The following is a 23,552-nucleotide window of genomic DNA, read 5'->3' on the forward strand; positions in this document are numbered from 1 at the left end:
TCCCCTCGAATCATCACTTGAGTAGAGTTTTAGGGCATCTACAATGCAGACGCTTAAAACGGGCGCTAGGGTGATTTTCCTGGCCGTTTCGTCCGATTCCTGGCAGAGTCCAGGATTTTGGCTTGCGTCGGCGCAATTCCTGTCATCGGGCGCTTGCCCTCTCTTTTTTCCACATGCAACGAACTAGGTGGTAGCGAGAGCTAACCTGATAGCCAGAATTAGCATGGAGATCTCAACAGAATCAACACAAACTACGCCCGCTACTTTTTTTGCTGCGTTGGGGAGAGCTAGCGCTTGCGTATGTCTTTTGAATTGTGAGGCGTCTATAGATTACTAGGAGCGTTGGAGGCAGGGACTCTTAAACGAGCGCTACACGAAAAAACAATTTCTTTTAATTGCTTAAGCGCCTCAACAAGCGTTTAGCGTTGAAGATGCCCTTATGGTAGACTCTACCTGGAGTTGGCTGAGATAAGCAAATTAATTGTATCAGCTTTCTCCATCAATACCATATGCCACGAGAGTCTGTCGATAAGAAAATGAAGCAGGCTGCGGTCCCATACTCAGCCAATCCGAGCATGGTCAACTGATAAAGCACTCTATTTTACTCGACCCGATCCCCCAGAGCCGTCGACAAACAAAGATAAGGATCCAACGGTCCGAATACGTAGCCAAAGCGTACTGCAATGGCACTATGCAAGCATAGCATACATCCCCAGGTTCCTCCCGGCTCCACCGGATGGGGACGGTCGGCACGCCTGCGGGAAAGGGGGACACACACACCCCACCCCACCACAGTGCGCGCGCAGACCCGTCGCATCCTGCAAAGCCGTGCAAGAAAAATACGTGGATGCCTTATCCCCTCGACCCACTCCACGGAGCCTGACTGCCGCCGAGATGATAACCATCACGCCCGTATTTATCATCATCGTTTTTTAATTCCTGCTATTCTATTCTGCTACGAACTGACTTCTTTATCCCGTCCCGCGCGCATCCTCCTCTGCCACGGCTCGTCATTCATTCTTATCCTCCTCCTCCCCCGGTACCTTTATAGCTTCCGATCCCCCGCTCCGTCCTCCAAGCCATCGTCCTGCTAGCACCCGTGAACTCCAGCCATTCACGCTGCGTCGATCGTTTGGTTTGGTTTCGTGCGTTGCTGTGATCGTCTGATCTGCTCGGGAGATGGAAGCCTACATGCTGTTCCCGCGGAGCAATGGAAAGAGCTGCGAGGAGGAGCAGGAGGAGGACATCGGCTGCCCGTCCGAGTCCGGGATGTCGGCGGCCGGCTCCATGCTGTCGTCGGACGAGGAGCTCGACGACGACGCCACCTCCAGCTCCGGCTCCTCCGGATCCACCGACAACTTCCAGATGTCCTCCCTCATGGCGCAGCTCCCGCTCAAGTACGTGCTCTGCCCGGACACCGCGGTTCTTTGTAGGCTCGAGCTCGATCTTGATTGAAGCTGTGGTCTGACATGGCGTTCTTTTTCTCTTGGCGCAGGAGGGGTCTGTCCAAGTTCTTCGACGGCAAGTCGCAGTCGTTCGCGTCGCTCGCGGCCGTGGGCGGCCTGGAGGACCTGGCCAAGCCGCCGGGCAAGCGGATCAAGGCGTCCCGGAGCTGCGAGGTCGGGCTGCAGGACGCGCACCGCCGGCGCTTCGCGCGCCGCAATGCCGCGGCCTTCAAGAAGGTGTCCAAAGGGCGGCTGTCCGCGCTCGGTAGGGCGCCGGCGCTCCGGCCGCTGACGGCGAGCGCGGCGAGGCCCAAGGGCTTGCCCGTGCGGGCTCCGCTCTTCGTTTAGGAGATTTCGCCCGCAGATTAGTCGTGTCGTCGGTTGTGGCGTGCTCGAAGAGCAGTTGGTGCGGTTGTTACGTGGATTTTGACATGGTAACTGACCGGAAGGTGGCCGGCTGGTCGATGGATGTGTAAATACAGAAATGAGAAACATGCCTTGTTCCGTTTCGAATGCCAACTTATGGCTCTCGTTTTGATGAACTAGTCAAAAATGTGGCAAAATGTGAAATGCTAGTTCTAAAACCAAATAACCCTTTAGTTTCACCACTCGTCTAGTAAGCAAGTTAGATATAGTATCTATGTTGTTCTTCACATTAAGGACAACTCTAATCAATCTCAAAAGTTAACTCAAACCCCAATTAACTTCCAAAGCGGGGTCCCAGAACTGTTAACTCCCCAAAAACTCAGTATATTGGAAGGTTGGTTTCTTTGAACTACGAAAACGAATATATTTAGGAACCAAAGGAGTAATCAAGTAATCAATCCCTAAAACTTAGCTCCCAATATTGTTCTTTTCCAATTTGTCTCATTATTGTAGATGTAATCTTATTTCGACTTCATTCCAACGACATACTCCTTTCGTTTCTTTATATAAGGTGTATTTGTCATTTCTTTTAGTTCCTCGTAATTCCAGTTTTAGCCCTCTAGAAAAAGAAAAATATTTTTTTTTCGATTGTGTGCATCTCTTTTTATAGCAAAAGAACGAAAGTCTCTCTCTCTCTCGATTGCATGTATCTCTTACTTTTCTGTACAAGTTGATTTACTTACCACAAACCAATATATTTGCTAAAGGTAATTTCGTCCTAACATGTGTATAATTATGTGCCTTGGTCATCGTATCAAAAATAATACACCTTAAATAACGGAACAGAGGAAGTATTTAATAAAACATTGATGTTTGGAGGTACGCGTTTCAATATTTCAAATGTCAATGTACGAGATAAAATTCAAATCACACATATTCATAGATTATGCTGGAAGCAACAACATAGTTTAACCACCGGCAAGAACATAAAAGGGTGATGTTCATCGAAAAGAAACGGGAGGAACATTGAGTGTAGACCAACCACTAGCATTGTGGTTTCGAGTTCCCCGAAAATCTCATGACGCGGTTACTCAAATTATTTTGCCATGTCATCCAATCGTTAAACATGCATGAGCAGGGGCGCTTATTCTCGCTCCTTCATCCTGTTCGTCTCTGCCTCGGCGACAATCCTCAACCTTTCCTCCTAAAGGGAAAGCTTCTTCTCCTCTATCGCAAGCTTCTTCACCTCGATTGTCGCCTTCCTCTCCCCGGTAGCTCCCATCACCTTCGGCCATTCCTCCTCTAGCAGCGTAAGTCCATCCATACACCTTGCCATCTTATCTTCCTTATCATTGACCATTAACTGTGTCTTCCTCTGCAACATTTTATTTATCTCCTCTTGTACGCATCACCCATGACATGACCATTCCTCTTCTCATTACCTATCCGGCCTAGAGGTAGGAGTGGGGCTTCTCCCCCTCTCCTTACTTTCATCCTCTTAGTAGAAGAAGTGCTCATCACCGTTGCCTCCCAATCCCCCCTGCCCACTTCTCATTATCTCGGAGAATTTCCCAACAACGCTACAAAGTCAAGGCCTTCTGGCCATTTCACTTGTCTTTTTTCCTTAAAAAGTGCTAAGATGTAGGCTTCATGTTATTGAGTGGCACACCACTTGTCGGTATTTTTTCCACTTGCTCAACACAACCCTCTCACTGGCTGCATATGTTTTGAATCATTGCCCAATGGTTTGAGGGTGAGGATTTTGTGAGGTTGGACTTAATGCACGCCGATAGTACCCATCAATTCATCTTCAAAATGTTTATTTGCTCTTGTTTGTGCATGTAGCCGCATCAAGAAACAAATTCATCATGGCATAACACACTGTTATGTCCTCCTCCACATTGTAATTGCTCATTCTTCCCATCTTCTTGTTTGTGGTTTGGCTCAGGATCTCAAAGTCATCTTCCTCACTTGTTCTATCACCAGTGCCTCCATCTCGAAGTTGAGGTCATGAATGCCAACTAGATCCACTAGCGCCGACTCACTAACTTTTTACCTAAACATATCAACTGCCACATCATGTGCAAAGCCCTGCTCATAGGGGGGGGGGGTCAATGTACGGGTCAACGCAAGCGAGAGCATCATTTAGGGCGACATGTGCTTTCCTTTTCCTCTATGCTTCTTCCTCTTCAACGGTCGTCTCGTCGTCCCATTTTTTTAGCATGATTGTGTTGTTCCTCCTCTTGTTCGCCCCAGGGACCGGTTGAATATCATGTTGACCCTTGGTGGTCACATCTCTGGTGGGAGCGATGGACATGCGCATGATGCCTAGTTGGTGTCGCTTGACCATGGTCACCTCAACGGGCACATCCTTTTCCGGGGTTGTCAGGGTTGGGTAAGTAGGGGAAACAGTGTTGAGGTCATGGGGAGGCTACATACTCCATTCCCTAAAAATGGACGGAGGGTTGGTAGCGATTAATTTTCCCTAAAATTTCCTATGTGCCCGTTTTGATAGGATTGGGACGGTTATCGACGCTCATGCTTTCCGCGCAATATTTTGGGAGGGGGTATGTTGCTTTGGGTTCTCCCAATATTTTTGGGGACTTAAAGGCGTTTCAAGGATTAAAGTGCGTTAATTTCCAATAATGATAGTCTTTTTTAAAGTTGTGATTTTTAAAATTGGTTTGAGTTGTCCTAAGCAAAGATTATCCCGGACTCTCGACCATTATTTTGATCTCTTTTCTTTTGTTGGCAACGAGGGGTGACAAAATTCTAGGTGTAAACAATTTGATCTTTGTCCTTACTTTGTCATTGTTGTCGTTGGTTCTTCAAGTATGTTCTTAGTGAAAGTGGGGTTTCTCAGGTTGTGGATGTGCTATGCCTTTTCACACAATGATCCATTCAATGAGTGACACAAACTAAGACCAGAGAGGGCCATGGTGTCGCCCGAGTGCTACCCCTTTGTGACCCTTTTGTTATATGGCATGCTGGATTGATGATGGTGGATGGCCATGTATGTACACATACGAGGACAAACAAGTGTACACCATCTAATTTTCTTGCATTCACTTTCATCAATTCCCCATTATATTTATCAAATTTCATAGCAAAGATTGTTCTGACAAATAATAGCAAATAAGTACCAATAGAGCACCGAGCATGTGTATAGTCATTTTTTGATACAATATTTAACAAATTAGCCATCTAGTAATGCAAGATTCTCTCCTGAATCGCGTCGTTAACATACTGAAAGGACATCTTGCCCCTAAGGAGGATTTTAGTGTTAATGACATTATGTTTAGAAAATTAAGTACGTTTTGAGTGCTTACACATGACACACATTATTTGAAATGAAACATAAAGTTCTTTGGTGCCCCTATAAGCAAAAAACGATAAAAGAAGACGACACATCAGTTAAAACCAACAAAGGGTCAATCTGCTGACGCCCACTAAGCCGACATAACAATGAAAATCGTCATCAATCCAACAGGTTCTCCTCGCCACCAGAAAGCAGGGGATGCGACCTACCAGATGATAGCCTTGGAGGCAGGAGCTTGGACCTTGTCTCGCGGTTGAGCGCCCCACACCACGACACACACATGGGGTAGACAATGCCTTACTCGGTGTCATGCTGGTGAGGTGCTGCCGATGGCAAGCTAGTTATCTTTCAGGATGTTGGACGACAGCACATGCCTGTATGCTAGTTAGTTTTCACATCAGTTTAAATGCATGAATTTTGATGTGCTAGACTATTCATCGATTTTTCAAGTTCGGTTGCGCAATCTATACTAGTAGTGTCTGAACTAAAGCAAGTAAAGGAAAAAAAAATACCAACTTGACAAAGAACGTGAACGTGAGCAATGACAACCGGAGAGGGCGAGGGGAGGGGATTCAAGAACAACCCACTTGTCGACACCTCATGCACTCTACATTCATACTAGTCAAAGCTAATCTAGAAAATTGTATTCTACTTATATTATCTCTCTAAGATATTTGTTAGACTTGTGTAATCGTAGCACTTTATTAGTAAATCTGTAGGTACAAACACATATACAATGCATTCCATATGTGGATGTGATCGTGCCATCATTTTAACTTGTTTAGATTTAATTGAATTTAGTTCAGCAAAATATTCCAAACAAAAGTTTGAGAGAGAAATACCAATTCCGTGCAAAAACATGGATATTTGGCTTCTACAGTAGTAAGCTATCATATTTTATATTACTAACACGATACGTGTTTACAAAACGGTGGATACAATAAAATCAATAGTCACGGTTTTATCGCAAATATTGTATTAAAAATTAGTTAAGACCTAGTTACAATGAGTTGTGCAAAGGTAAAAAAGCTTAGTATAAATATGTGGCAATCATTTAACCAGATTCATCATGGGACCAATAATTTAGAAAACAATGATAGATTATCCAACATGTTGCGTGAATTTCATGATCAAATTTGTAACAACAATCTGCATGTGGCAGTTGATGGCAAGCACGATGAACTAGAGGGATTCAAACAAGTAAGACATTTGATTAGTAGAATCTCTGACATATTTAGGTCATGTTGTATACTCATTTATTCCAAGTCTCTAATATATGTGGGTTATAGGCGATGCAATTTTCGCTACATATCTAAAACAAAATCTCCAATATATGTGGGTTACATGAGATGCAATTTTTGCTACATGTCTAAAACAAAATGGTACACCTCGTTATTATGTTAAATTTAAGGTTATAACCAAAAAAAGTGGATGTCACTATAAAATGTGTATGTATAAATATATAAATACACAACGTGAAACACATTGTACATCATCTATATTTATTGTAGTTTAGCTTCGTCAAGCTTGTTAAATTCATTCATACCATGGATAATCTTCTAGACACCTTCAGATGGGTAACCTTCCTTCTTTAGCTACCCAATATTCATCAAGTTTAGTCGCCAACGCATTGATGTCTTTCCTTCACTTGTTGCTAATGCTGTTGGTTTTCACACGTATGCTCCATACAGAGCCAAAGTTTTTTAGAGTGGTGGTCGAGCATCTTTCATCACATTTTTCAGTATATTTCACGTTGGAATGGCGTGCTAGTTATGAGATGTGCATAGAGCAAAGAGGGCTAGTGCCATATGGTCAATGGTGGATCGTTCAATCTTTGCATTATTGTACCTAAACTATTTTTTGGGTTGTTCTTGGATTAAAAGCCTAAACTGCAACAATGTCTCCTAAAAACAACAATATAAAAAATAATGTTTATTTAGTGTAAAAAGTTACCAATATATTTTCATTATATATCTGGCAATGCCAATGCCCAAGTGTATCTCTTTCGTGAAGTCACCATCCTCCCCTGAAGGGTTGTTGTTTATCTATTTTATTACTATTTAAGCGGTGCTAGTTATAGGAGTACCATACTGTTGGGCTACCAACAGCGTGTTCAGGGTAACCACAATTTGGTATATGATGCTATTTTGTTAGCCAATTTGGAAATTGGTGTATTTAGTTGTTAGATGAAAAAAATATCTCGCGCTTAAATCAAAATGTAGGTCCCTATCAATGTGCTTTCCATTGAAAAAAACAAGCGAGTGTCGACAGATTGTCTATAAACAATTAAATTTTTGAGCAAGATATAGATCTAACGGAAGTGACTTCAACATCTCTCACACCTATCTTTTCGTGGGACGTCATATTAAGGTCATTATGTGCCTCCCGACCAACCCCAACCCCTCCTTATTTTGTCACCTTTAGTAACTGTTGAATCATCCATGGTTGCATTTGTCACCACCTTCTTCACATGTTCAATGTTTTCAGGGCCTATTAATCCACCTATGCCTTCGTTGGCCAACTACCTCTGCTTCCACCTTCCACTACATAATAGCTATATCATTGTCTCCTCTTGCGTGTCATCAACGAGCCCAGTTGTTGTCATGCCATGCCCACCACTGGTGCATTGATGTGTCGCATCACCACCCAACCCTAAGCAATTGACAAGGAGTGTAACCGTATGGACCGTAATTTTCTACTCTCGCACAAGCGAACGATGCCACCCTGACCCTAACCGATGCACATCAATGATGACTTCTCCATGGGCCACCCTCTATTCTGTTATTGTTTGCTGCAACAAAAGACACGAGGACCAGTGGCCTCACCTCAACCCACCTTGTGCTTTGTCATCGTTCACTTCTACCACATGGCATGTGGATGTAGGTCTATCTCAGAAAGAGAGGTGTTTTGGTATCCGGGTACCTGAGATCTATTGAATTTCAAAAATAATAACAAAATCATTTGCAATGTTCCAGACAAATTTGAAAACAATCTGACATGTACATCTAAGTGTGATCTATATACACATTGTCATTAATAAATGTTTCCATTTGCAGGTTTCACAAGAAAAACATTTTTTTGGATAAATGACGCTTTTATTATCTGAAATTGTAACATCAAGCGGATACAAAGCATTATGAGTAACACCCAGACCCTGCATAATTAGGATGCACACAACCAAACCTCAAAATTGTGTCAATAGGAAATAAAACAAAACCGACAAATCGGCAACAATAGTGTCCTATAGACTGACACTATGCCTATGTCGAAGGTGGTGGTGGATCTATGAGGAGGTTATCCTGCCACCCATGTTGGGAAAATACCTCCGTAGCCACCTGCTCCAATCGCGTACATCCCGCCTTGAACAACGGTTGGTACTCCGCTCGTTATAGCGTAGACCACACATGAAATGATTGCGTACACTGGAAAATAACCTGCAGAGGAGAAGCATTTTTGTCACTAAAACCAATATCATTTCTACATAGGCAAAACGACCAACTTAAGGCATACGCTCCCACCCTTATTAACGTTTTGAATCTATTTGAAATACGTCCAACCAATGACCAAAAATATTGGCAACACTTGTGAGCGGGTACAAATTTAATGCTATTTGGATGACTGACCGCGTAGAACATGCAAAAACAACACTTCTTACTCCCTTTCTAGTTGCTCGTGCGAGATTGTCTTTGGTTAGCACAACCCCCTTACAAAGATACCACATGAAGATTTTAACCTTTAGTGGGATCTTTGACTTTCAGATTTTGTTTGTCATTACTCACTGGTACCTCAGAATGCGTGAGTGCACGGTGCATAGAGTCTACTGTGAAAGATATTGATGTTGTAAGGTTCGAGCTAAACACATCCCGACCTTGTGTCAGGTTAATTGAATCCAGTTGGGATAAAATATTATGCCATGACATAAGATGGTTGAAAGATCATGATGTCGCCTAGAGGGGGGGGGGTGAATAGGCACTTTAAAATAAGGGTTTTTATCAGTTATGCCACCGGTTGTGTCCCACTACTCAGTTTTGCCACTAGAAATTTCAACTGCTCAAGAATGCCATCGCTTCATTAGACACATGCTCAAAAATGCCACTAAACACCATTATTGTGATCTCAAATCTCTTTTGCCATGTTATAATGACATAAATACCTATGAACCAACATGCCAGCTCTCCCTCTATCTCACTACAATAAAGTATGGGGCCCACTTGATCCCAACAACGTTCTTATTTTCCTGTAAAATTATTCGCTTGGTTACTCCTGGCAAGTGGGGCCACACATATCATTGTGAGATAGAGAGAACTGACATGTGGGTCTAGTCTTATTTTTGTCATAGAACATGGTCAACGGGTTTGACGTAAAAATAACAATGTCTAATGGCATTTTTGAGCAAACATCTAACAGAACGATGGCATTTTTTAGATATCTAATGGCATTTTTGAGCAAGCATCTCATGGATTGATGGCATTTTTGAGCAGTTGTAACTTCCAATGGCAAAACTGAGTAGTGGGACACAACTAGTGGCATAAATGATAAAAACCCTTAAAATAATTATGGTTTAGGCTTGAACAAACACGGAATAAACATAGCGGTTAATTTGTCAAGCACAAAACCTACAACAACTAGGCTCACCTATGTGCACCGACAACTTATGCTAAGCAAGATAAACAACTAAGTGATAGAAAGATATACGACAAGAAACAATATGGCTATCACAAAATAAAGTGCATAAGTAAAGGGCTCGGGTAAGAGATAACTGAGGCACGCGGAGACGACGATGTGTCCCGAAGTTCACACCCTTGCGGATGCTAATCTCCGATTAGAGCGGTGTGGAGGAACAATGCTCCCCAAGAAGCCACTAGGGCCACTGTAATCTCCTCACGTCCTCGCACAATGCAAGATGTCGTGATTCCACTAAGGTACCCTTGAGGGCGGTCACCGAACCTGTACAAATGGCAACCCTTGGGGGCGGTCACCGAACCCGTACACTTTGGCAACCCTTGGGGGCGGTCACCGGAACCCGTCAAATTGCTCGGGGTGATCTCCACAACTTAATTGGAGACCCCGACGCTTGCCCAGAGCTTTACACCATAATGATTGAGCTCCGAACACCACCAACCGTCTAGGGCACCCAAGCACCCAAGAGGAAAAAGCTCAAGGGTACCGAGCACCCAAGAGTAATAAGCTACTCAACTTGTAACTGTAACACCCATGATGCGGCTATATCTCCCACGTGTCGGGGCACGACTTAGAGGCATAGCCGCATGGTAGGTTTGTCGCAAGAGGGGTAATCTTCACACAATCCCATGTACTGAATAAGAAAGGGGTAAAGAGTTGGCTTACAATCGCCACTTCACACAAATACAAGTTAAACATACATCAACCAGAATACAATCAAGGTCCGACTACGGAACCAAAATAAAAGAAGACAACCCCAAATGCTAGATCCCCGATCGTCCCAACTGGGCTCCACTACTGATCAAAAGGAAACAATACAAAACAATGAACAAGGACTTCATCGAGCTCCCACTTGAGCTGGGTTGCGTCATCTGCACTGGTATCATCGGCACCTGCAACTGTTTGGAAGTATCTGTGAGCCACAAGGACTCAGCAATCTCACACCCGCGAGATCAAGACTATTTAAGCTTATGGGTAGGAAAGGGTAGTGAGGTGGAGCTACAGCAAGCACTAAGCATATATGGTGGCTAACATACGCAAATAAGAGAGAGAAGAGAAGCAATGCACGGTTGTGAAGCTAGAAGTGATCAAGTGATCCTAAAACTACTTACGTTCAAGCATAACACAAGAACCGTGTTCACTTCCCGGACTCCGCCAGAAAGAGACCATCACGGCTACACACACGGTTGATGCATTTTAATTAAGTTAAGTGTGAAATTTTCTACAAACGAATATTAACAAATTCCCATCTGCCCATAACCGCGGGCACGGCTTTCGAAAGTTCAAAACCTGCAGGGGTGTCCCAACTTAGCCCATCACAAGCTCTCATGGTCAACGAAGGATATTCCTTCTCCTAGGAAGACCCGATCAGACTCGGAATCCCGGTTACAAGACATTTCGACAATGGTAAAACAAGACCAGCAAAGCCACCCGATGTGCCGACATCCTGATAGGAGCTACACATACCTCGTTCTCAGGGCAACACCAGATTGTCCAAACTTCCGGTAGGCCAGCCCAGAGTTGCCCCTGGTGGCCACCGGCGACTGACAGGTTCGGACCAACACTTAGACAAGCACTGGCCCGAGGGGGGGGGTTAAAATAAAGATGACCCTCGGGAGCGTGACTCCCAAGGGAAAAGCATAGGTGGTGGTGAGGCAAATGGTAAAACCAAGGTTGGGCCTTGCTGGAGGAGTTTTATTCAAAGCGAACTGTCAAGGGGTCCCCATAACACCCAACCATGTAAGGAACGCAAAATCAAGGAACATAACACCGGTATGACGGAAACTAGGGCGACAAGAGTGGAACAAAACACCAGGCATAAGGCCGAGCCTTCCACCCTTTACCAAGTATATAGAAGCATTAAAATAAATAAGATGTATTGTGATATCCCAACATATCCATGTTCCAAAAAGAAACAAACTTCATCTTCACCTGCAACTAGCAACACTATAAGAGGGGCTGAGCAAAGCGGTAACATAGCCAAACAATGGTTTGCTAGGAAAGGTGGGTTAGAGGCTTGACATGGCAATATGGGAGGCATGATATAGCAAGTGGTAGGCATCACGTCATAGCAATAGAGCGAACAACTAGCAAGCAAAGATAGAAGTGATTTCGAGGGTATGGTCATCTTGTCTGAGATCCCGCAAGGAAGAAGAACGAGTCCATGAAGAATACAAATGGACGTAGTCGAACGAATCCTCACAAACACGACGTTATCGGAACCAACCCGAAGAAGCAACACCGGAAAGAAGCAAACAACATAGTAAACAACCATCACATAAACATGGCATGATGCACAACCAAGTATGATGCATGTCCCGTTTAATGAGGCGTGGCATGGCAAAATGCATAAACAATCCTATAAATTAAGTGGAGCTCAATATGCAACTCCGTTGCATATTAACGAAACACCACATGACTTATTTAGTTCTCTCTCGTTTAGGTACCCAACAATATTAAATGTCGATTAACATGGCAAGGGGTGAAGCACAATAAAACTACTTAACTATGCAAGTTTAAATGAGGCCGGATATAACAAACAACAAATCCGGAAAATCCCCATATGCATATTTCAAAGTTGGTACTGTTCTGCCCTATACACAATTTTAGAGTTATTAAACATGCAAAGAAAAGCCACCATGTTAAACTAGGCATTTTTCTACCCCATTTACATATAAAGTTTATTAAATTTGGAGCTACGGTTATTTAGTTATGAAATAAATCATTTTAACATGTCATAGGAGCAAATTTAACCAAACAACATTTTAAACATATTGAACATGCATGAAAGTTGGATATTATGAAACTAGATGAAATTCTAGTCAAGTTACATATATAATTTATTTAGATCCGATGCACGGTTGGTGCTATTCTATAAAACTGGTGGTCTTAGGAAAATTAGGAAAATCGCAGAACAGGGAAAAAACCCTATCGGGCCGAATCTGAAGCAAGCTGGGTCTACAGAAAAAAACAACGGAGTCTCCGCTGGGGCCTCACCATGGGCTTCGGCCCAGATCTGCGAAGCAACTGGCCTGCGGCTGAGGCGCGGTGCGGGCAGGCTGCGGAGGAGGCTGGGCCCTCCTGGCGCTGGCTGGGCCTGCAGTCAACGCGTCGAGCGGGGCAGGCGAGCTGCTCTGCTCGTCTCTGAAGAAAAGCGGCAGCGACAGGTTCAGAGCGACGCCGGTCGGGAACGGGCAAGGGTGGCGGAGGTGATGGCTCGCCGGCGTCGGGGCTCGAGGCGGCCGGGTGCTGCATCCTCCGGCGACGGGGATGACGCTGAAGCAGTGGAGGCGAGCCGAACTGGGCGTCGGGCCCCATCTCCGGCGATGGTGGCGGCCGTTGGTGCTCCTAGACTGAGAAAAACGAAAGGGATGAGAGATAGTAGGGAAGACGAGTAGGAGAAGGTCGGGAGGAGGAGGCACGGCGACCTGCGGTGCTCCTGCGTCGCGCTCGCCGGCACGGCGGAGGAGGAGCGGTGACGCGGTGCGCGAGGTGAAGACGAGCAGGGGTGATGGAGCCCTACAGCAGGGGAAGCAGAAGAAGGCTCGGCAGCGGCATTAATGGGAAAAAGGTCAGGCGGGGTCGCGGACTTGACGGATCCGACCGTGGGACAGCGGTTCCCGACAGCGGCGAGGAGAACTCGAGCTCGGGGAGGCATCCATGGCGTGCCCCTGCTCATCGCCGACGGGGACGGCTGGCTCCATGGAAGTGCTTGAGAAGAAGCAGAGGAGGCTGTGGACTCTGGCTGCTGGTCGAGATCGAGTTTGCTCGATCTGAAAGCCGCCCGGGACTGGTGCTTCTCGGGGAAGGAGGAGCTCGGGCAGTGGTTGGCTGCGGTTTGGATCGAGGAAGATCGAGCGAGGGGATTTGGCCAGGTGGGATCTGGATCGATCCCGAGGAAGGAGGAGACTTGTTCGAGCGCTTCGGTTGGGCTGGTGGGGAGACCGAGGAGAAGGTGGAGGCTCTGGTTGGTTCGCTGGTGATCCCGAGGGGAACCAGAGAGTGGCGGCGGAGGGATTCGGAGGATGGGACAGGATAGGTTAGGGTTTGACTGATATTTATATCAGATGAGTTTAGGTTAGGGGCTAACTCGTCCCTCCGATCGAAACCGGGCGGTCGAGAAAAATAGGCTAGGGAGTCTGATAAATAAAACGAAGATGATTTATAGATGTCCGGGGATGATCTTGACCCGTTGCTAACGACAGAGCGGGTCGGGCCTGGGACAGTTTCGGACATGGACGATGGGTCGATGCACTGTGCAAAGTGGGAGTAGGTGGTTTGACAAGAGGGAATCGCTAACCCGGTTGGTCTCGAAATGGTCAATGAAGGTGAGGGGTTTGATGGGCTCAGAAAAGAGAGAGAAGAGAGATGCCCGACAGCAGTTTCGGAGACTGAAACGTCCGACGAAAAACCGGCTACTATTGCCGCTATAGTTTAACGGCTGAGGTGTCAAACAGACTCCGAATGTGATGAAACTTGGCAGGCGGTCTACTGACAACATAACAACACCGGAAGCCAACTTTCATCCCATTCTGAGAAAATTTTCCGGTCACTTATAAAATACTATATCGGACATGCCGCGGGCGTGTGCGAGTGTGTCTGGACTCAGAACGGACAACGGAAGGAACGAGGAGACCGGGATGGATGCAAGTTTTGAAAATATGATGATGCAATGCACATGATGACATGACAAGATGCAACACGCAAGAGAATGACATGGCAACAACACCGAATAACTGGAAGACACCTGGCGCGACGGTCTTGGGGCATCACAGTAACTTCCTCGTATCACCGTGGAGAACTCAAACCGATGCACCAAATGCAATGGCAAGGGCACACGGAGTGCCCAAGTCCTTCTCTCCCAAATCCCACCAAAGCAACTAATGCTAGGGAGGGAAATGAGAGGAAGAACAAGAAGGAGAACACCAAGAACTCCAAGATCTGGATCCAAGGGGTTCCCCTCACATAGAGGAGAAAGTGATTGGTGGAATGTGGATCTAGATCTCCTGCCTCTCCCCCCCAAAACTAGCAAGAATCCATGGAGGGATTGAGAGATAGCAAGCTCGAAGAAGTTCAACAATGGGGGAAGAATACGAGCTCAAAGGATAAGGTTCATTGGGGAAGAAGACCCCCTATTATAGGTGGGAAAAATCCAACCATTATGCTCATAGCCCGCACGGAGCGGTACTACCGCTCTTCCTCATGGTACTACCTCAAAGGGTAGCGGTACTACTGCTTGCGAGCGGTACTAAAAAATACATCCGTGCCTACCACCGCTGGACTTAAGACGAGTTTTTGGTCCGCAGCGGAAGTAGCCATGGAAATATCGGCGGTAGTACCGCTCCCAAGAGTGGTGGAAAAAAATTACATTCCCTCCAAGCGGTAGTACCACTCCCATGAGCGGTAGTACCGCTGCAGCCTTTTTAAGGACACCAAAACTGACACAACTTCTGCAAACGGACTCCGAATTCAACGAAACCAAGTTTATTGGAAAGCTACCGACAAGGGCTAACACAATCTTGATAGAAATAACAATAATAAGGAAATTAGATAAGGCCCATAAGAAAATGGTGAGAACCCTTTCTCGAATAAGACCGGTAAAACCTCCAACACCAAAAACGCAATAGAAGAAGCATGTGAACTCCGTTTTAGATGAACTCGAGCTTGTCAAGAAGATGACCATAAGCTCCAAATATCACAAGGAGAAAACCAAACAAGACCCAAGAAAGATGATGCAAGCATGAAATGGTTTGAGCTCTCTACGAACGATACGATCAAGCTACTCACTTGAGAGCCCCCTTGATAGTACGACAATCGATCCTATAACCTGGTCTCCAAACCACCACCATGAGACCGGTAAAATAGAGAACCTATCAAGGGCAAACCTTTGCCTTGCACAAAGTTCACTTGAGCTAGATGATGATGATCTTGACTCCCTAAAGTTGGACCGCCTTTCGTGATTGCATTGGCTCGATGAAGGCTAGTTGATTGCTCCCCCATACTCCACTATGGGTGAGTCACTCTTCGGCACACCTTCACAAGTCCACTGTCACCATAGTGGACGGCAAGCTACAAGCATGATTTCTTCGTGATACTCCACTTGAACTTGCACAACACAACCTTGATTTGATGTCATCCTCCATGGGTTGTATGTGATCCTCCTCTTGACGCAAGCCCATGGAAGCAAACCTAACCCCACATAGAACTCTCACAAAGACCATGGGTTAGTACACAAAGTGAAATGGACAATGCTTACCAAACCATGAGATCACTTGATCCCACTTGGTGTATCTTCTACGCTTTGTGTGATGATCAACTTGAATCACTCTCTGTACTTAGTCTTGATCAACCTTGACTCTTTCCAACTCTCTTCATTTGGATGATGTCTTGAAGGTAAACATGAATGATCACACAATCTTCTTATTCAAGACATGCTTGCAATAAGCTCAATACTCACATGACCAATCTTTGGATAATTCCTTAATAGCACCTTGGTCAACACATAAACTCATTGAAACCAACACATGGACTTCAAGAAATGCATATGGACAAATCCTTCAAATATAACTCAATGCAACCATTAGTCCATAGAGAATGCCATCAATTACCAAAACCACACATGGGGGCACTGCATGTCCTTTCAATCTCCCCCATTTTGGTAATTGATGACAATCACTTTCAAGAGAGTTTATATAAGGAATTATGCAACACCATGCAATGCAACAACCAATGATGCATGAGTATGAGATGCAAATGCTTAGGAACAAAACCAAAGCAAGAAGAAACTCTGAAAAATTCTCCACAAAACTCTCTGAAACTTCTCCCCCATTGGCATTGATTACCAAAATGGGCGAAAAGCTTAGAAGGCCAATATAAAAAGTGTTCCTCCATAAGTTGTGTATTTCTCAACAAGAGAGTTGAATGAAATACACATATCCAAAGGTAAATACTTGGAGGAAGATAAACTATATCGAGGCACAAAGATTGCTAAAGAATGATATGCCACGAAGACATAACAAAGAGAGACACATGCAATCAAGCAATCAGAAGATATCAATTAAAGCAAGCAATCAAAGGGTATCAATTCAACCAACTAGACCAATGATCCTACGAGCCACATGAAGAAAACATATTATGATACACGAAAGGGAGTGTTCTAAAGAAACTAGGGAAGCTCCCCATGATTTGTGCACAAATAAGAATTTTTGTAATGGGATACAACGTGCACAAAATAGGATCATCACTCCCCCAAAATCAATAGAACCTCACAACTAGGGCACGTGAGCATGTAGGAAAGAAAGCCTAGCACAAGCAACAAATGAATGGTTGAGAAACAAGTAAAGGAGGCAACTTAGGAAAAGCCTCAACCAAAATGATGTGTGTGAGTCATGCCAAAGCACTTGTGAAGACTAATATAAGGATGAGCATGAAGCATCAACATAGTCTTGAATAAATGAGATACAAGGTGCAAGACATGTCCTTCCCCCACACACCAAGCAAAGGGGTTCAGAAGCACACTCAAAATACAAAATGAAAAACCAAAGATCGTGACAACCCAAGGTGAAGAAGGAAAAAGATAGCTTTGTCATGAGGAGGGATACCAATCGAAATGGCAAAAGCCTCATCAAGACAAGCAAGAGAGAAAAGTAAAAAAACGAAAATCTTCACCACACATGAGTGCATCAAGATGCAACAAGATAAGATCCGCACTCAAGACAAATCCTTTCACGGAGCCACCTAGGCAATACAAAGGAAAGAAAGGTGGACGTGAAAGAATAAGCATATCCACTAAAGATGTAACTTATCACAAGTGTATAAGATTCTAGGTAGATGAAAATCATGATGATATCTATCTACAAAGAAGGATGTACACCTGAAATAGTTACAACACGAAGGAAGAAGATATCCAAAAGGAAGTCATAAATATACCAACAAGATATTTGCTTGAAAGCATAGCACATGGCTAGATATGGTCTTATTGTATATAAATGAATTCCTACCACACAACCATCAAGGACATCACAACTAGAAACATGAGATCATTGTTGACATGCTTTGAGAAGGGAAACAAGTATCACAAGAACTAATCAAGAAATTCATGCCATGATGCAACCTACACAAGGTTGTATGTAAGAAATGTATGCATGAGTAGATACTTGTTACCGAGATAGCATTGGAAGGATGTAGTAGATACCAATTGAATGTAAACGGTAGTAGTTCATTGAACGTCCCAGCTTGACTCCAATAAGCACATGGTGACACCACCTTCATTTTGAATGAGCCGAGCATCCAATGCATCTCTAGTTGTTCCTAGAACAACACCACAAACTAAATGGTACCCAAACTCATTGGTACCAAAGAGTTAGCAAACAAACAATACATATGACAAACTCCACATAAATATGTGCATATAGATATGAAATAGAATCTCATGCACAACTTATCCAATTAGAGACTTGGTGGAGTTTCCCTTATATATTGGGTCAAAGAAAGAAAACATGCCAAAGAAACTACATGAAGTTAATATGCATGATCAAGACTTTCAAGAACCGATACCAATTGACAAAGAAATGCCACATGAAGAAAAGATACCAAATGAATAAATCATCACTTGGAGGATATCACTTGAAAGATTCAACAAGGAATGATATATCCATTGAAACACACAAAAAGAGAGATATCGAACTCCCAAAAGAGAGGATGGTTGCAAACAAACCAAGCCCTCTACTAAATTTCATGATGACACAACGTAGCAAAAAGAAACGGCTTGCCTTCCACCAAAACACACTTCATAAAGATCACAAGATGAGAGTTTTATAGAAAATAGGATAGCTCCCCCAATAGTAGTGCATTATAGAGAATTTGCATTTCAATACAAAATGCAAAAGGTGGGATCACCACTTTCACTATATCTAGAAAACACTAGGGGAGATCAAGAAATTAACAAGATCCACAAGTGGTATGGAAGACAACGGGAGTTGACACAATCCTTGGCAAGAGATAAGGCAAATAAAAGCAAAGGCCAATGTAAAGATGATCAACAATTTCTACCACATAAATGATTACCAATTGTCAAGAGATAAGAAGTATTTGGAAATGATTCCCGGTGGTAGATTTCAATGATATCCATCATCATCTTCACACCAAATACAAAAAAGCAAATTGCAACTTGTAGAGCTAATATGCCACCTAGGAACAAGATAATTTACAATATCAATTCTTGGTGACAATATCTCAAATGAACACATTTTCTAGGCTTGTAATACGCACATAACATATTACTCCCCCATAATGTGATACCAATAAATCTTAACAAGAGGCAATAAGGGAATCCAACAAGATATAATTAATGGACTATTTAGAATTTGAATTTCTCATGAGAATAAATACCACATAGCGACTAAATAATCTTGTAATATCAATACTAGATGGTATTACTCATGTACACACATTTATAGGATTGTGAGGTGCACAAAGCACATCACTCCTCCACAATGGGATATTGAAGGAAATATGCCCTAGATGCAATAATAAAGTTGTTATTTATATTTCCATATGTCATGATAAATGTTTATTATTCATGCTAGAATTGTATTAACCGGAAACTTAGTACATGTGTGAATACATAAGAAAACAGAGTGTCACTAGTATGCCTCTACTTGACTAGCTCGTTAATCAAAGATGGTTGAGTTTCCTAACCATAGACATGAGTTGTCATTTGATGAACGGGATCACATCATTAGAGAATGATGTGATTGACTTGACCCATCCTTTAGCTTAGCACTGTGATCGTTTAGTTTATTGCTATTGCTTTCTTCATAACTTATACATGTTCCTATGACTGTGAGATTATGCAACTCCCGAATACTAAAGGAACACTTACTGTGCTATCAAACATCACAACGTAACTGGGTGACTATAAAGATGCTCTACACGTGTCAAAGATGGTGTTTGTTGAGTTGGCATAGATCAACATTAGGATTTGCCACTCCGTGTACCAGAGAGGTATCTCTGGGCCCTCTCGGTAATGCACATCACTATAAGACTTGCAAGCAATGTGACTAATGAGTTAGTTATGGGATGTTGCATTACGGAACAAGTAAAGAGACTTGTTGGTAACAAGATTGAACTAGGTATTGAGATACCGACGATCGAATCTCGGGCAAGTAACATACCGATGACAAAGGGAACAACGTATGTTGTTATGTGGTTTGACCGATAAAGATCTTTGTAGAATATGTAGGAACCAATATGAGAATCCACGTTCCGCTATTGGTTATTGACCGAAAGCGAGTCTCGGTCATGTATACATAGTTCTCGAACCCGTAGGGTCCGCACGCTTAACGTTCGATGACGATCGGTATTATGAGTTTATGTGTTTTGATGTACCGAAGGTAGTTTGGAGTTCGGGATGTGATCACGGACATGACAAGGAGTCTTGAAATGGTCGAGACATAAATATCGATATATTGGAAGGCTATGTTTGGACATCGAAATGGTTCCGGATGAGTTTGGGCATTTACCGGAGTACCGGGGGGGTTACCGGAACCCCTCAGGGAGTCAATGGGCCTTAGTGGGAGAGAGGAGGAGGCGGCTAGGTGGAGGGCGCGCCCCCCAAGCCCAATCCGAATTGGGTGGGGGGCCAGCCCCCCTTTCCTTCCCTCTCTCTCCCTCTTCCTTCTTCTCCTACTCCTACTAGGAAGGGGGGAAACCTACTCCTACTCGGAGTGGGACTCCCCCCTTGGGCGCGCCCTATGAGGGCCGGCCCTCCCCTCCTCCACTCCTTTATATACGGGGGAGGGGGCACCCCATAGACACACAAGTTGATTGTGTAGCCGTGTGCAGTGCCCCTTGATACGTCCATTTTGCATCATGCTTTTATATCGATATTTATTGCATTATGGGTTGTTATTACACATTATGTCACAATACTTATGCCTTTTCTCTCTTATTTTACAAGGTTTACATGAAGAGGGAGAATTCCGGTAGCTAGAATTCTGGGCTAGAAAAGGAGCAAATATTAGAGACCTATTCTGCACAACTACAAAAGTCCTGAAACTCCACGAAAGTCAGTTTTGGAATATATTAAAAATATTGGGTGAAGAAAGCACCAGAGGGGAGCCAACCACCGTCCACGAGTGTGGGGGCACGCCCCCTGCCTCGTGGGCCACCTGGCAGGCCCCGATGCCCATCTTCTGGTATAAGGTGTCTTTTGACCTCGAAAAAATAAGAGGGAAGCTTTCGGGATGAAGCGCCACCGTCTCGATGCGGAACCTTGGCGGAACCAATCTAGGGCTCCGAGGGAGCTGTTCTGTCGGGGAAACATCCCTCCGGGAGGGGGAAATCATCACCATCGTCATCACCATCGATCCTCTCATTGGGAGGGGTCAATCTTCATCAACATCTTCACCAGCACCATCTCCTCTCAAACCCTAGTTCATCTCTTGTATCCGATCTTTGTCTCAAAACCTCAGATTGGTACCTGTGGGTTGCTAGTAGTGTTGATTACTCCTTGTAGTTGATGCTAGTTGGTTTACTTGGTGGAATATTATATGTTCAGATCCTTTATGCATATTAATACCCCTCTGATTATGAACATGAATATGATTTGTGAGTAGTTACGTTTGTTCCTGAGGACATGGGAGAAGTCTTGCTATAAGTAGTCATGTGAATTTGGTATTCCTTCGATATTTTGATGAGATGTATGTTGTCTTTCCTCTAGTGGTGTTATTTGAACATCGACTACATGCCACTTCACCATTGTTTGGGCCCAGGGGAAGGCATTGGGAAGTAATAAGTAGATGATGGGTTGCTAGAGTGACTGAAGCTTAAACCCTAGTTTATGCGTTGCTTCGTAAGGGGTTGATTTGGATCCATATGTTTCATGCTATGGTTAGGTTTACCTTAATTCTTCTTTCGTAGTTGCGGATGCTTGCGAGGGGGGTTAATCATAAGTGGGATCCTTGTCCAAGGAAGGGCAGTACTGTAACACCCCATACGTAACTTGCCATATTTGTATTCCAACTCTTGCCATTTCCGGCACTAAGTTATGATATTTCCTCGTTGTCGGGTTTTTGTCTTCATGTGCTTTTGTCTTTGTCATGCATCTCATATCATGTCATCATGTGCATTGCATTTGCATACGTGTTCGTCTCACGCATCCGAGCTTTTTCCCCGTTGTCCGTTTTGCATTCTGGCGCTCCTATGTCCTCCGGTGTCCCTTTCTACCTCTTTTCATGTGCGAGTGTCCAACGTTCTTGGATTGGAACGAGACATGTCATGCGGCCTTGGTTTACTACCGGTAGACCGCCTGTCAAGTTTCGTGCCATTTGGACTTCGTTTGATACTCCAACGGTTAACCGAGGAGCCGAGAAGGCCTCGTGTGTGTTGCAGCCCAACACCCTTCCAAAATGGCCCAAAACCCACCTAAACCTCCTCCATCATCTAGATCGTTCGATCACGATCGCGTGGCCGAAAACCACACCTCATTTGGAGCATCCTAGCTCCCTCTACTTATAAAACTAGCCTCCCCCCGAAAATTCCGGGTCCATTCGCACCCTAACCCTAGCCCCGCTACTCTCCGCGCGGCCGGACACGCCCGCCGCGCCGGACAGAGCCGCCGCTGCCCCGCGCCAATCAGGCGACGCCACGTGTCCTCCCGCCACCTGCCGCCGCCGAGGCCCGGGGAGCCCGCAGCCGGCTGCCCGATCCCATCTCCTCGCGCCGCCTCGCGCCCGCGCGCCCCGGCCGCCGTCCTCGCTCCGCAGCCTCGTCGCCGGCGCCTCCTCTCTGGTGCACCGCCGCCGCTCGCCGCCCGGCCCGCACCTCGCCGCCCCGATGCGCTCCGGCAGCCGCGCCCATGTCCGCCATCACCGCCTTGCCGCCCCGGCAAGCTCCACCGCCTCTCCCTCGAAGCTCCGGCGAGCTCCACCGCCTCTCCCTCATCTCCGGCGCTGGTTCCGGCGATTCCGGTGATCATCGAAGTCCGTGCCGCTACAGTGCTCAGATCTGGATCCAGGTCTGAAATTATGATCGGTTGACTTTTGACCTAATCTCAGATATTTTTAGCATTTTTCCGCATGTCATAACTCTGCAACCATGGCTCCGTTTCGGGCGTGTAGCATATCGAAATATTCGTCTCGACGACTACTTCATTTCATCTCATTGCACCATGTTCATTTGAGTTCATCTTGATGCCCTAAATGCTGGTGGAAGAGTGCTAGTTTCTGTTAGTTTCAGATTATTATCAGCAATTGGACATTTGTCATTTTTGCCATGATTGATGTGTGCCTCCTATGAACTTGAGCTCTACATGTGTTTTGAAGTATGCCATGCCATCTTTACAGGGGTGTATGCCATGTATTTTTGTGATCTCTGTGGTGACTAGCACAAGCATGCAAAGTATCCCTCTTAATGTTGCTGATTTCAGGGACTTAGAAATATTCTAAGTCTTGGCTGTCGGTGTCAAAACCGGCGGATCTCGGGTAGGGGGTCCCGAACTGTGCGTCTAGGCCGGATGGTAACAGAAGGCAGGGGACACGAAGTTTTACCCAGGTTCGGGCCCTCTTGATGGAGGTAAAACCCTACGTCCTGCTTGATTAATATTGATGATATGGGTAGTACAAGAGTAGATCTACCACGAGATCAGAGATGCTAAACCCTAGAAGCTAGCCTATGGTATGATTGTATGTTGTCATTGTTGTCCTACGGACTAAAACCCTTCGGTTTATATAGGCACCAGA

General features: G+C 44.8%; 1 protein-coding gene across 1 annotated transcript; it reads left to right on the forward strand.

Annotated features, from left to right (window-relative positions):
- The first annotated feature begins 980 nt into the window (after positions 1-980).
- LOC125539254 (protein OXIDATIVE STRESS 3 LIKE 2-like) lies at positions 981-1,964 on the forward strand. Its single transcript, XM_048702666.1, has 2 exons — positions 981-1,397; positions 1,496-1,964. Exons 1-2 carry the CDS (start codon positions 1,180-1,182, stop codon positions 1,791-1,793), a joined length of 516 nt encoding a protein of 171 aa, XP_048558623.1. The 5' UTR covers positions 981-1,179; the 3' UTR covers positions 1,794-1,964.
- The last annotated feature ends 21,588 nt before the right edge of the window (positions 1,965-23,552 follow it).

This window comes from Triticum urartu, chromosome 2 (assembly GCF_003073215.2).
Source record: "Triticum urartu cultivar G1812 chromosome 2, Tu2.1, whole genome shotgun sequence".
NCBI classification, from domain to species: Eukaryota; Viridiplantae; Streptophyta; class Magnoliopsida; order Poales; family Poaceae; genus Triticum; species Triticum urartu.